Here is a 15,316-nt window from a genome sequence, read left to right on the forward strand (position 1 = left end):
TAAAATACATTAACATGGTGAGATTAAAAACATTATGCTCATGTAAATTTTAATAGGCGGTATCTATTTCATACCTTCTTTTCTCAGGATTCACTTCCAATTTCTTATCCTGGGAACTAAAATAACAGGTCCTTTGTTTCTTCTAAGGTGTAGCTTAAGTCACTTCCTGTTTGCCCAAATAACTTCTCTTCAACCTCTTAGATAATAAACTGAGGAAAATTTTGACTGCAATTGATAAAGCACATGACTGCAGGCAGACTGGCCCTGAAGGACGGCTTATGTTATTGTTATTAGACAAGCTTCTGAGGAGAAAGTGTTGGTACAAATGTAGGTGATACTCCTGCTAGTACTCATGTCCCACTTAGACTGAGACTCAAAGAGATTCACAATCCAGCCTCAACTCCTTCTTTTTTGCTTCAGTTGTACAGGTGAGATGTTAAGTTGTTTGTATGTGACCATGGACAAATCAACCACTTGTATACTTCCTGGGCTATTGCTAAATGACTTATACATTCATGGAAACAGTGTGCTTTTTAACAATCAGTACTTCTTCAAAGTGTGGGATATGGTGGTCCCCTCAATTTTCAAAGCAAATTTATACCAGCTTTATTTAAAATATTATACTTCAGGGCATATGAAGGCTCACTGAGGGAGTCGCTGCCTAGCACACACACTCTACAATTGGTTCCTAAAACTATGAAAAAAGACATATATAATAATTCAGTAATTAGATAAGAATTCAAAAATGAGTAAAAGAGCACACTGTCATGAAAGACTGTCTGTTGGGGAAGTCCTGTGCATTTGTCAATAAAGCACTGTCTGGCCAATAGGAATCTAGATAGATGGGACTAGGAGTCCAGGAGAACTCTGGGTAGGAGAAACACAAGGAGAGTCAAAATGTAACGCCATGGGGTAGGAGCCCGGAACTATTCTCCGGTAAGAGACATACTTAGATTAACAATTATGGGGTAATTACTTAAGTCAGAGCTAGCCAGTAAGAAACAAGCAAGGCCAACAGCTTCATAATTAATATAGCCTCCTGTGCGTTTATTTGGGGACTACAATGCGGCAGAGCCCAGGCGGCTGGCGGGGGATAAACCAAAGTGGCTAGCAAAGGAAAAGCTTCTCTTTACAACTGTCCTTTGGATTGAGTATTTCTTTTTTATTTTTATATGTCCACCAGAACTTTACAGAATTGGGACTATTTTTCTAGTCCCTGTAATGACCTCCAATTGTTTACCCTTCAATATAGAACTTAATAAATGTGATCAGACTGCATTTATTGTTAAATCAGAAAGCTGTTCAATTACATATAAATTTCCTTGTATTTTAATCAGAAATTGTGTAGTAGATCTTAAAGGACAAATTTTGAGTATAATGAAATATGGCCTTGTCATAAAGCCTTTGATTAAAGGACTCATGGGAAAATGAGGTAGGATTTTGAAAATGATTCCCACTGCAAAAGCAGCAAGCTCTCAAGACTCTGGCCATCTAGGCCCTCCTTGGCAGGGTTAGTCACTGGTGGAGAAGAGGCAGCAGACCTTACCTTTGGAATGCACATTGTGGGCTCGGACAAGCGAGGGTAGGTGTAGGAGTTGTACGAGTGTCCTTGAGGATGGGTTTTAAATGCACTTGCTCCAAATGGCATCATGGGTTCCTGAAGCCCTGAGCCTGACTTGGATCTCTGCCTCATGGCTGGCTGAGGGCTTGTCTGATGCAGGTATGATGACTTTGGCCTCCTGTCATAGTCATCAAGGCTGGCTCCCCAATCACTCTCACTGTATGCCAGACTCTCCTTGGAGCACCTGCTGGTCCCTGCAGTTCTAGAAGGCGTGAGTTGGAATGAGTAATCCAGAGGGGAGCTACTGGAGGCTCGATGATAATCCCACTTGAGCTCACCATATTCACTTGGTTTGCTCAGTGAGTCCAAGTGTGTGTGATAGTCGACAGGAAATCTGGCCAGGTCAGTTTTCAAAGGCTTCATCTCAGGATAGTAAGCGTCTCCATGCTTCATCTTCATGACATGCCCATTTTGCTTGGCTGCATGGCTGCCTTTAAAGTACAGATCCAGGTCATCTCCATAGAGACTCCTGTCTCTGTACTTTTCAGTGGTATAGTCAGTAGTATCGGATTCACTGGAGTATTGTGAGAAGGTGATGAAGCCATTTTCTTCTGAGTGGCCTTGAGCACGGCTAGTGGCTCCTTGATCTGGAGTGGGTGGACTTTCTTTCCTTAGGGAATTGGAGCGGGTCACAGAGATGTTGTCGAAGTCCTCTAGAAGGCCATTGATTGAGGTTTCCTTGCAGGATTTATTTCCTCTGACGATTGTCTAGGAATAATAGGAGGAATATGGTTAAGAAAATACCTCTGAGTTTATAATTATTGGAGGAGAGTTGCCTCTACTTCATCCAGTTTAAATCACAGAAGAAAACATGAAAGGAACATTTTAGTTTAAAAAAAAAGAAACAATTAATGGTTGCCTGAATTCTCTGGAAAAAATAATCAAATATTCAACAGCAATCTGGGCTTGAAAATTTGTGCTTAGTTGTTGCATTAGACTAGAGAGAATTATCTTCCTATTGTTTTGTAGATAAAATATCCACCTTCTTTTAAAATTACTTTTAATTTGAGCTTTGATAATTTCCTACATACATGTATTGCAAATATACTCTTCCTGTTTCCCTCTCTTGTCCCCTCCCACTCCTAAAGACCTTGCTTCTCACAAGTAGTTCTTCACCTATTCATGTCTTATTTTTGTGCCATAACTGCAATGCATTCATTCTTAGATTGGCCATGTCATATCCAGAAGCATTTCACAGCACTCTTCCTTGTCCTTCAGTGCATACAACTCTCCACTCCCTTTGCTGTGATGCTCCCTGGGTCTTAAAGTGGACTGTGTGGATTGTTTAGGGCTGAGAAATCAACAGTCATTTATTCTCAGAATTTTGATCAGCATGAGTCTCTGTATTAACCATTGAGCACTGTCAAAAAAAGAAGGCTCTTTCTATATGGCTGATAGAAAACACTTGTGTAGGGACATAAATATAAGCATTTAAAAGACAGTTTCTCTCTCTCTCTCTCTCTCTCTCTCTCTCTCGTGTGTGTGTGTGTGTGTGTGTGTGTGTGTATCACATTAGTAATAATCTCAGCTTGAAGGTCTGTGTAAACTACCTTCTAACAATGATAGATATCAATTTTAACAGTCTATACCATTTGGTTCTAAAAAGCATATTTGTTATTTAAAAATTCACTATCCAGATGATTTATAAAACTAACAAGCATCATCACTTGAATATGAACACAGGTAGAAAATTGTAACAGATAATATAAGACTTTGTGGAAGATTCTAGAAGACTCTAAACTATTACTATGGAACAGCATGGGGAAAAATTATATGGTTTAGTTTGCAGTCCAGTGTGATATTGTTAAGTAAAGAACTACAGTGGCCATACATAGTTTCTACCATCTTTTAATTTGGGATTCTGCTTGGTAATGGTATGACTGTGCCTGATTCTTAGTGACAAATTGTTCCCCTTAATAAACCTAAATAACACCAGAAAACTAGGAACAGAAAGAAACAGCAAGTCACTTACAAAACCAGTCAGCTGTGTCTTGGCTTGTCATTATATGGTTTGCAGTGAAATATGTGGGGGTGGATAAAAGAACAAAGAACAAAGGGCAGTTATCAAGATTTTAAGAGGAGAATACATTTGAGCAAGTAGAAAGGAGTTCAAAATCATCATGGTTAGTACAATGGGAAAGCTCAAGGTGTAAGGAGAAGACCAAATTGTCCCAGAGCTTGGAAGCCACAGATAAATGTCTCAAACTTCATGCTGAAAGACAAGAATTTGTTTTTGATTTTGTACTTTTTCCCCCTGCCAAACAGTCTTAGATTAAATTCTTTTAATTTATGTTCTTTTAAGTAAGCTTATTTTAGAATAGTTTAGAAGTGATATTTCAGAGATTGGGCAGAACATTCCAAAATATCCCCTCATCCAATATTTCATGTATTAACATCTTGCATTACTATTAATGAAATTCCTCCCTTATTAGGACTTCGTCAGTTTTCTTCTGGGGCTCTAGAGTCCCACCCATGAGAAATAAATATTTATTGATTATGTCTGCTGGGTCTCTTTGGCGGTTTCTGAGACTTTCCTTGTTGCTGATGTCCTTGACAATTTTGAGGAGCAATGACCAGATATTTTCAGAATTTCCCTAAGTTGAATTTTTTGTCATTTCCTTATGGTTGAACCTGTGTAACATGCTTTGGGGAGGAAGGCTATAAAGTACCAATTTCATCACATTGAATATTTGTCACACTATCAGCATGGCTTCTTACTGACAATGTTACCTTTGTCACTTAGGTGAAGTTGCATTTTCCAAGTATCTAAGCTCTACCTTACAATTCCTTCCTTCCCTCTACCTGCACGATGCAAAGCACAGCCCACAATAGAGGGAGGGGTAGTGGCAGGGTTTAAGCTCCACCTCTTTGTACAAGACATATCTGTATAAAGTATTTGAAGTTCTGCATAGGAGGCTTATGTATTGCCCACATTTATTTATTTATTTATTTATTTATTTATTTATTTATTTATCTATCTATCTATCTATTTATTCTTTCATTTATTTAGTCACTTACTTATATCAGAATGATGGACTCACAGGGATTTACTAAATTCTTTGAGTTATGATCTAATTCTGTGCCATTTGCTTTGTCATCCAAACAGCTGGAGGTTCTTTCATGTGGGTGACCATCCCTCTTTCTTGTATTGTAAAGCACACTACTCTTCTCCATCACCATAAAATGTTCTGCCTTTATCTTGTTTATTTCCTTCCTCTGTTGCTTTAACAATCATTTCTCCAAGAAGCCATCCTTCTATTTTTTTGACAATGGTATAAGGCATGAAAATTGGAATTGGATATTTTTCGTTACTATTGAGATATCATTTCTCCCAGGCCCTCCCACTGAGCAGAATTAGAATGATGTGGGAAGTCCTGTGATTATGTCAATAAAGCACTGTTGGGCCAATAGGGAACCAAGATAGGTGGGAATAGGAGTCCAGGAGGACTCTGGGTAGGAGAAACACAGGGAGTCAAGATGTAACGCCATGGGGTAGGAAGTCCGGAACTATTCTCCGGTAAGAGAAATGCTTAGATTAACAATTATGGGATAAATACTTAAGTCAGAGCTAGCCAGTAAGAAACAAGCAAGGCCAACAGCTTCATAATTAATATAGCCTCTTGTGTGTTTATTTGGGACTGATGAGGCTCTAGAACCGCATCAGTTTTTATTAATTTTTTATAAATTAAAAAAATCTTATTTTACATACTAATCCTAGTTCCCTCTCTCTCCCATTCTCCCTTGTCCCCTACCATCTCCCCATCCCACTCCTCATCCACTCCTCAGAGAGAGTGAGAACACCTATGGGGGATCATCAAAGTCTGTCACATCATTTGAGGCAGGACCAAGGCCTGTCCTCCTGTATCTAGGCTGAGAGTGTATCACTGCATAGGGAGTGGGTTCCAAAAGTCATTTCATGCACTAGGGATAAATACTGGCTCTACTACCAGCGGCCCCATAGATTGTCCAAGTCCCCTAACTGATACCCACATTCAGTAGGCCTAGTTTGTTCTTACACAGGTTCTCCAGCTGTCAGTCTGGAGTCTATGAACTCACACTTGTCAGATCAGCTGTTTCTGTGGGTTTCTCCAACATGGTCTTGACCCCTGTGCTCATCACTCCTTCCTCTCTGCAACTGGATTCCAGGAGTTCAGCTCAGTGCTTCGCTGTGACTCTCTGCTTCTGCTTCCATTAGCTATTGAATGAAGGCTCTATGGTGGCATTTAAAGTAGTAATCAGTCTCATTATCTGAGAAGGGTATTTAAGGTAGCCTCTCCCTATTGCTTAGATTCTTAGCTGGGGTCATCCTTGTGGATTCCTGGGAATTTCCCTAGTGCCAGGTTTCTTGTTGAGCCCATAATGGCTCCCTCTATCAAGGGATCTCTTTCCTTGCTCTCCTTCTCTGTTCTTTCCCCAAGTCGACCTTCCTGATACCTCATGTTCTTCTCCCCCTCTCCCCATGCTTCCAATTTACTCAGGAAATCCTGTCCCTTTCTCCTTCTCAGGGAGTGGATCCATGTATGTCTCTTTTGCCTTTTATTTTAAAACTTGGCCTTGTACTTATAAACTATATGATATCAGGAAAATGGCTTCTTAATTTATGAAATAGTAAAAATCAATACCTTTAGGATTAAGGTAGACATATATTTATATTTAGTAATAAGTATAAATTGGTTGATATGATTCTTGTCATAGAAAGTACTAGTTTAGTATTAGTAAATTCTTCTTTTTAAACCATTTCCTCAGCATAATTTTAAGTAAGTTGAAAATTTAGGAAAGAAGGACACTACAAACAATAGAAAATTAACTGCAGCAGTATATAAGGGACAAAATAGGATATAAATAGCAAATAAAACCATTAGTAACTCATGAGGCAAATTCAAAATTTCTTAAATTTAAAAGGAAGATGCATCTCAAATTCTATAATTGCTATATAAAACAACTGCTCTTTATTAAAAAATCATTATCAACATTGTACTGGTATCCTTCTTAAAACTGTAATGTATGAATTAGAAAATTAACACAATTACACTTTCAAGATTATATAGAAAGATGTACCTGGAAAGAAAGGCTACTAGAAATACAGTAAACACTGAGAGAGGCCTTTCCTCAGAAGGAGGATTCAGGCTGGTTTCTCAGACAGTAATGTTTACCCAAGTCAGCACAAGGTCCTGGGAAAGAAGATTCAAATTCAATAGGCTTGGAGAGAACCAGAGATGCTGGAATGCTCAGAGGCTCACACAGGTGGCATGGCTGCTGCCCTATAGCTCACACTGTGCACACAATATAATTATGTATTTTCTAGATTCTAGAGTGCTTGCATTTAGGGAACCTTTAAAGGGAAAATATAGACAGTACGCTTTTCAGTAAATAGGATCCAGAATTTTGTAAACACAGATATACATATGCATGTGTGTGGTCGTACACACACACACACACACACACACACACACACAGAGAGAGAGAGAGAGAGAGAGAGGGAGAGGGAGAGGGAGAGAGAGAGAGAGAGAGAGAGAGAGAGAGAGAGAGAGAGAGAGAGAGAGAGAGAGAGAAATAGAACAACAGAAGCCTTTGTGTTTGGCACATCCAGTTAAATGAGAACCCAAGCCATATTATGTTTGCTGACTTTCATTTCCCTTATGGAACCATAACTATCAAAGCAACAATAATGAAACCCAAACATGGAGAATTGTCTAATGTGACTTAACCAGGCATCACATAGAGGGGCTGCTATTTATTATATTCAATGCTTGATGTTTATTTTAAGTGAGATTTGTTCAGAGAGATCAATAACACAATAACTACAAGAGTTATCAGTGAATTTTATGCTGCAGAAGCTCCAAGCATTAAAATCAATGCAAGGCAATCTATTTGCATCTGAAGCTGGGATTCTCATTGTCTTTCTTCTGTAACCTGGACTGGCTGGCATCTGTTCTGGCTATTGGTGACAGCGGCCATATTTCATGGTGCTGCTTGTGCAGGCTGGTAGCTGGTGATAAGCGCTAATGGATCTGTCCAGGGAAACAGCTGTCTCCCCTTGTTCCCAGGGAAGAGATGAAAAAGTGCCTCTGTTCTCACTGTCTGCTTTAACCTTGACAATAATGAAGTATGTAATTAACAGTTTTGCCCTAATAAGACCTTACATTTCCTTTTCAAAAACAGCATCTCCTCTGTACTAGAGAATGTGCTTTATATTGTCACAATAAATATTTCTCAAGGCCAGAGAGCAAAAATTCCTGTGACTCAAGAAAAACTAAGGTACTTTTAGGAAGTTTCTACCTGTAAATTTCATACCTGAATTCTGATCCTGTATATGGAGAATCAGAGCACCTGCTAGTTAAGTGACTGAAAACATCTAGACCGGTAGTCAGAGCAAAACCAGACATATCTAACACCTGTATCCTCCAAGAAAGATGTAAATTCTCAGTTGGATTTTGAAGTGTCACATTTTCTGATCCTGTATATGGAGAATCAGAGCACCTGCTAGTTAAGTGACTGAAAACATCTAGACCGGTAGTCAGAACAAAACCAGACATATCTAACACCTGTATCCTCCACGAAAGATGTAAATTCTCAGTTGGATTTTGAAGTGTCACATCTATTTTCTACATTTTCACTTCACTAATTGGGCTGGGTCAATTGGATGAGACTTGAACATTATATTACTCCTGGAAAATAAGACAGTTTGGGCAGAACGTCTCAGAGTGGAGACATTGTTAAGACTTCTAGCCAACAACCAAACAAACACCCTCCCCCCAAAAAACCCAAAGTAACAACAAGAAACAACAAAAAAGCCCCAATAAATTGTATTGTACTGGTACTCTTGTGAGATATAAAATGAACCAATCATTTATTAACTAAATATAAAGTTATATTTTGCACAAATTCCAAGAAAGTAAAGTATTTTAAAGGAAGTTTTGTGAACTTTGTGGAGATAGAGATTTCATCATAGATTGGAAAATGCTCTACTGTGCCGTTTTCTCTGTCCCCTATATCACTATGATACCAACATAGTCTCTGAAAAGTTATACAAGAAACTCATCTTGAAAGAAACTTCCTATTCACTGTCAATAAGTTTTTAGACTTATTCTTTATGCTTGCAACACAAGCAGGTAGATTGAGGTCACCCAGACCAGCTTGAGCGTAAAGTCAGTTTGAAATGGAAGTTGTTCTTGGATATAAACAATTATCTATGTGAAGGCTGCTAATTGACTAGGCATCATTGAGAACTATGGGAATATCTCAGTTCATTGCTTGATTCATTTAGTAAAACACTGGTTTTAGGGGAAGGGAGCACCCCATGATTCATGAGACAAAATTCAAACATCTAATTAACAGGTAGTAGGTAGGATTTAATACTGTTCTTCAAATCTTTCACATGCTATCCTCATATCCTAGCCTGGGTTCCCCCACAGTAGGGTAGTTTCTTTTGGGGACAATGGTGAATTGGATAGAAATGCCCCCCCCCATAGGCTTATGTATTTGAATGATTGGTCATCATGGAGTGGCATGACTTGAGAAGGATTAGGAGATGTGGCCTTGTTGGAGTAGGTGTGACTTGTTGATGGAAGTCTATCACTGGGGCTGGGCTTAGGATTTTCAAAAGCTCAAGCCAGGCCCAGTGTCTCTTTCTTTCTGCTGCCTATGGGTCTGGTTTTAGAACTTCCAGCTTCTTTTTCAGCACCATGCCATGTATGCCTCTGTGCCATCATGCTTCCTGCTATGATGACAATGGACTATACCTCTGAAACTGTAAGCAAGTCCCAGTTAAATGGTTTCATTTATGAGAGTTACTGTGGTTATGGTTTATTTTTACTGCAATAGAACAATGACTAAGTTAGTAAATGAGATCACATCCTTTGAGAGAGAATAGTAGAGACCTGGGAATCAACTCAAGGGTGCAATGGTAGGACGGTCATCATGATTTCAATCTATGGAGTTGTGAGGACTGTTTCAGAATGGAACATTCAGAGAATGACAATCGGTCATTCCTATATCTTGTCTTAAAATGGAAGAAACCCTTGAGCTACCATGTCAGGAAGCAGAGGTAGTAGAGTAACTGGAGTGAACAGGTTCCTTCAGAATGACTGGAGTAAGGACATGTGACAACTCATAAATTATAGCTTTTAGCTATCAGCATGGATTAAACACTATATTTGAGATGATCAGCAATGCTTTTCCCTATGTTTAATTTTTACAATTAGCCTTGGAAACACATGGTATTATTTCTTCTTGTGTGAAGAGTCAGAATGGCCAAGTTATTTTAGCTTGCCCAATGTCACTCAGCTGTTAGGTAACAAATTTGAAAGCAATACCCACTGTTACCTATTGTAAGGCCTACCTTTCAATATAATATGAACTATGCATTACAGCACCTTCCATGTAAACTCTGATGATTGGACAGACAGTAACAGCTGGCAGGGATGACATCTCCACTCACCAGGTGTGTGATACAATACAAAGAACGTGAGTGTGGGCTGCAGTGACATAATACAACAATATTCTATAAGCAAAATGTCTTAAGGAAAAGATGTCTGCAATTCAGACTTTGTAGGCTGTGGAAAGAACTAAATTAGCTGTCTTCAAAATAATTTGCCTTTCTTTTTTTCCCCTGTGAGACAAAAAAAAAATACCTTGTTCCACCACCTTTGCTCAGTTGTGACATTTGAAAAGTTAATAGCAAAATGGGTAGTATACAAATAAATTGTCATCCAAAAATGAGCAATTGAGTAAATGATGTGGGAATGCCTATTAATATGTAATGCTGAAGGTCAAAATTCTCTGCTTTCTCTTACAGACAAGACAAAGCACATTCATTTTAAATTTGGTCAACTGCATGTTACTTTTGAGTGTGTGAAACTTTAATTCCTACCATTTTTTCCTATCAATCTGGATTTTCAAAGGCCTTACAAATGTAGAAATTGTCTCTTGAGGCATACTGAATGACAAGAAACATTCCTGCTTGTGCACATTCCTGTTCATACACATCCCTGAAGCCAGGACCAATTCTCGGACAGCCGCATCTCTGTTGGTGGTACCAGGTCACTCACTTCTAAAGCTCTCTGCCTGATTCCAATGTGTAGCAAAGCTTGCAGCCATATTACTGGAGTTTCTGTTTCTGCCACTCACAGTAAGGCTTTTGAATGATAGCATGGGCATTACCCAGAAGAATTGTGGGAAATGCAGAATCTTAGTCTTTCAGGGCCTTTTGGGCCAGTACTTGCATTTAATAAAAATGCTGTATAACTCCCACATACACTGAAATTAGAGCACTGCAGACCTTGTGCCCTTCCTTGGTTTACTCCTGGTTTCCTTTCCTACTCCAAGCTATTTTTGAAAATCTATGAATTCTTTCTGTGAGGAATATATAATTGATCAGCGTATACAGATTTAAGCACATATATTCTCAAAGAAAAACCATGTTTACTCTTCCTTAAATCTACATCAGTGGGCTCATTATTATTATTATTATTGTTATTTGGTTTTTACGAGACAAGGTTTATCTGTGTTGTTTTGGAGGCTGTCGGTCCAGCCCAGCCTCGAACTCACAGAGATCTGCCTGCCTCTGCCTCCCAAGTGCTGGGATTAAAGGTGTGCACCACCACCGCTCGGCTGGCTCATTATTTGATACAAAAAGAAACAGCAATGCATAATAAAATGTGGGAAATGACCGATTTGCAGCATAGCATAAAGCACACTTCTGTGGTGTTTGTTGTGTTTCTACATGTCCTATGGGGCAATGACGGAGCATATTTATCTCATGATTTTGTTCGAACATCTCAGAGAACAAGTTCAAATCCTGCATGCAGGAGTCTGGAGGATTTACCTGACCATCCAGTCATCCAGCCCATTGTTTCACACTAACAGAACAGCAGGAACCCTTTAGAAATATGGAGATGGAATTCACCTCACTTTTCTAAGTTATTTTCACATGTTAATGATCAACGAGTCCACTTCCTCAAGTAACATCTTAGACACCTGGGTCACACATAGCACACACGCCCCACAGGAGACTCAAACAGTATTATCTCTCCTTCCACAAATGTACTACAATAGTTGTTTTATATTATGACTATACACTTAACAAAAAAGACACAGAGAATCATGAAATTAAGTATTGCTTTTGTCCTAACAATGTTTGTGAGGCCATGGTTCACAGACCATGTAAGGTCTACAGAAAGACCTCATAAACACTGTTGAGAGTGAGAAAGCTCCACTTTCCTGAAGGAAATGATGCTCTTCTGGTTCTCCATTCTAGTTCAAAAAAAATCCAAGAGCCTTTTGCCGGGACTCAGAAGAGTCTTTGAATATACAGCTTAGCCATTGTGTTCACATAAAATGCCTGTTGTAACTATTTGTTTTTCTAAAATTTATACTTTTATTGAGTCTTACTCTTTTTTTCTTTTTTTTTTAATTTTATTTTCCTGTTTAAATTTAGATAAGAAACAAGGTTGCTTCACAAGTCAGTTCCAGGTCCCTCTCCCTTTCCCTCCCCTCCTCCCGTGCCCTCCCCCCAATCCCCCCATTATCCCCTCATTCCCCCAGGGAGGGTGAGGCCCTCCATGGAGGTGTCCATAGTCTGTCATTTCATATAGGGCAGGGCCTAGACCCTTCCCCAAGAGTTCAGGGTGAGAGTGCACCTCACATTGTTCTATGGGAGTCCAAAGTCCGTGTGTATACTTGGGATGGGTACTGATCTGCTGCCCAAGGCTCAATAGATTACCTAGGCCTCCTCACTGACACCCAGATTCAGGGGGTCTTGATCAGTCCCATGCTGGATTCCCAGGCTGATGCCTAGGATTCAAGAGTTAACCTTTGTCTGGTCAGCTGTTTCTGGGGGTTAAACCAGCCCAGTCTTAATCCCTTTGATCATCAGTCCTCCCTCTCTGTTACTGGCTTTCTTGAGTTCAGCTCAGTACTTAACCAAGGGAGTCTGCCTCTTCTTCGATCAGCCACTAAATGAAGTTTCTGTTTCCCAGACCCTCTGGCTATAGGATTGTAGGCTGGCACTCCCCAGATCTATGTCTAAAATCCATATATGAGAGAGTACATGCCATGTTTCTCTTTTTGTGACTGGGTTACCTCACTCAGGATGGTTTCTTCTAGTGTCATCCATTTGCCTGCGAATCTCATGATTCCATTGTTTTTTTTCTGCTGAATAGTACTCCATTGTGTAAATGTACCACATTTTCTCTATCCACTCTTTGGTTGAGGGACATCTAGGTTGCTTCCAAGTTCTGGCTATCACAAATAAAGCTGCTATGAACATAGTGGAACAGACATCTTTGTTGTATGAATGGGCATCTTTTGGATATATGCCTAAGAGTGGAGTAATGCATAATGTGTGGAGTGCATAATGTGTGTGGATGTAGGTTTGTGCATGGTGCCTGTGTATATGTTGTATGTGGAAGCCAAGACTGATTTGGGGGTGTCTTTTTAATCCTTATCAATTGAGGCGTGCTCTCTCATTATAACTCAGAGCTTATTGATGTAGCTAGTCTAGTCCCCAGCTTGCTCTGGAAACCCATTAACTGCCTCCTGGATGCTGAAATCACAAATGTGTGATAGCCTACCTGGTCCTCACACTTGCACAAGTGTTTTGCCCAGCAAGACACTTTTCTAGCCCCTAAACTCCTTTGTTAAATTGTGGCAAAAATACACATAACAAAAACTTAGCATTTTAGACATATAATTTGCTATCATTAAGTACATTAAAATAGTGTAAAACCACTTTATTTTATTACATCAAATCTAAAACTCAAGATGTATTAAAAATTATCACTACTGTACTCACTCCTGCCCCCACCCATGAGCTCTAACATATTATTCTGTCTGCATTAGTTTTCCTGTTCTAGGCTCCAATCAAAAGTAGATTTACACAATAGTGTTCTTTGCCTTGCTTACTTCATAGTAACCATATATGTTTTAGTACGTAAATTTTTTTATTTCCTTTAAAAAGCAATATTGTATTTTATAAACACCATATTTTGGTTATCCATTCATCTAAATGATGGACATTAGCATCTACTTTTTGATTATTGTGAGTGTTGTTGCTATGGTATAGGAGAATCTGTTCAGGTCACTGGCTTCAGTCTTTTGGGTATATACTTAAAGGCAGAGTTGATGGATCATATGATGACAATTCTATGTTTAAACTTGCAAGAAAGCTCTGACCTGTTTTCCATAGTTCTGTACATTCTATATTTGATATTCCTATTAGTGATCTGTGAGGATTCCAATGTTGCTACATCTTTGATAGGAGTAGTTGACCACAAATAATTGAACTCCACAGTACTTTTATTTCATTACAATTTGGTGTTGTAGTTTTTTTTTGTGGGGGTAGGTTTTATTTTGTTTTCTTGGCTTTGTTGTTGTACTGAGTTTTTGTTTGTTTTATGAGAAAGAAGTTAAAGTTGGGTAATAAGGAGGGGGAGAAGATCAGGAAGGACTTGGGGGTAGGCAAGAATAACCCAAAATATATTTAAATTAAAAATTATTTTAAATAAGAAAAATATAACTGAATAGTTTTTTAAAAAACCTGAAATAATTTCTTTTCCTCTCGTTTCTTTTCTTCTACTTTATCTTCTGTATGGTCTACTTTCATTTACCTTCTCTTGTTCACTTGAACTTTGCAGTCCTTGAACCTGGCTATATTTACTCCTCACATATATATGTACTTTCAATTCAGGAAGGGGTGCTACTTTACAAAAGCTGCACATATTGCTATCTTTGTTTTCAGGCCTAGGACAAGGATGAGATTATTTTACATAGGAATTAACCTCTTATCACAAGTCGTGTAAGTTTCACCCACAGCAATCTGTTCTTTATGATATCCAGGGTCTAAATTGGTTCTCATAAAAATAAACAAAACCTGTAAATAAAATTTATTATGATAAAACAATCATGTAAATAAATTCACATATAGTATTTATATATGTATTTTCACCTATATAATGTATTTGCAGCATATAGTATTTTCACCTATATAATGCTCAGCAGGATACAACTTCAGTTTGAGGCATCAACAAATAACTAAAATTGCACAGTTGCACTGATTAGGGAGTCCACATCTCCAGAAATAAAGCCATCATGTAAGTTTCCAATAGGAAAAAGGTTGGAGGTTGGGAGACAGTTTGTTGAAGACTTGTCGACAGGACAGGTGTTTTCCATTCTTATTGTTGTGAGGATGAAGTACATTAAGATAATTCAGTTTTCAAATTGGGCCCATTTCACAGTGATGTTAGCTTGACTGGCATTTCTTTCTGAATTTCAGGACTTTTACCTCTCAAAATCTCAAATACCTCTGCATTCTTGTGTGTGTGTGTGTGTGTGTGTGTGTGTGTGTGTGTGTGTGTGTGTGTTGACTTTGACATGGATTATCCTGCTATTTTATCAGATGTAATTATGTGAGACTTCTGTCAAACTCTGGCAAGACAGCATTTCATTGAGAGGACTGATGACCATAGATTCACAACAAACTCCACTGAACATCTGCTAAGGTTCTCAGTTTAGTGTTATTTTTCTGTTTTTTTTTTTAAAAACAGTCATTCGTGTGTGTGTGTGTGTGTGTGTGTGTGTGTGTGTGTTCTGCTGAGGATCAAACTCTTCATTGTAGACAAGTGATGCATCCCAGAATTCCTAGCTTTCTTCCCAAGGTTTTGGTTTGCATTTCCTCAGTGATAATTATGTTCAGCA

The 15,316-nt window shown here is 38.7% G+C and overlaps 1 protein-coding gene across 4 annotated transcripts in view; it reads right to left on the reverse strand.

Moving 5' to 3' along the window:
* The window catches only part of Pak5 (p21 (RAC1) activated kinase 5), a 279,635-nt gene that overhangs the window by 37,406 nt on the left and 226,913 nt on the right, over positions 1–15,316 (reverse strand). For all 4 annotated transcript variants that reach the window (XM_040746372.1, XM_040746373.1, XM_005068684.3 and 1 more), the window contains one exon: positions 1,547–2,329. In XM_040746372.1, the coding sequence (XP_040602306.1) occupies positions 1,547–2,329 (783 nt within the window). The remainder of the gene's footprint in view (positions 1–1,546; positions 2,330–15,316) is intronic.

The sequence above is a fragment of the Mesocricetus auratus genome, unplaced genomic scaffold, assembly GCF_017639785.1.
Source record: "Mesocricetus auratus isolate SY011 unplaced genomic scaffold, BCM_Maur_2.0 Super-Scaffold_100004, whole genome shotgun sequence".
Taxonomy (NCBI): Eukaryota; Metazoa; Chordata; class Mammalia; order Rodentia; family Cricetidae; genus Mesocricetus; species Mesocricetus auratus.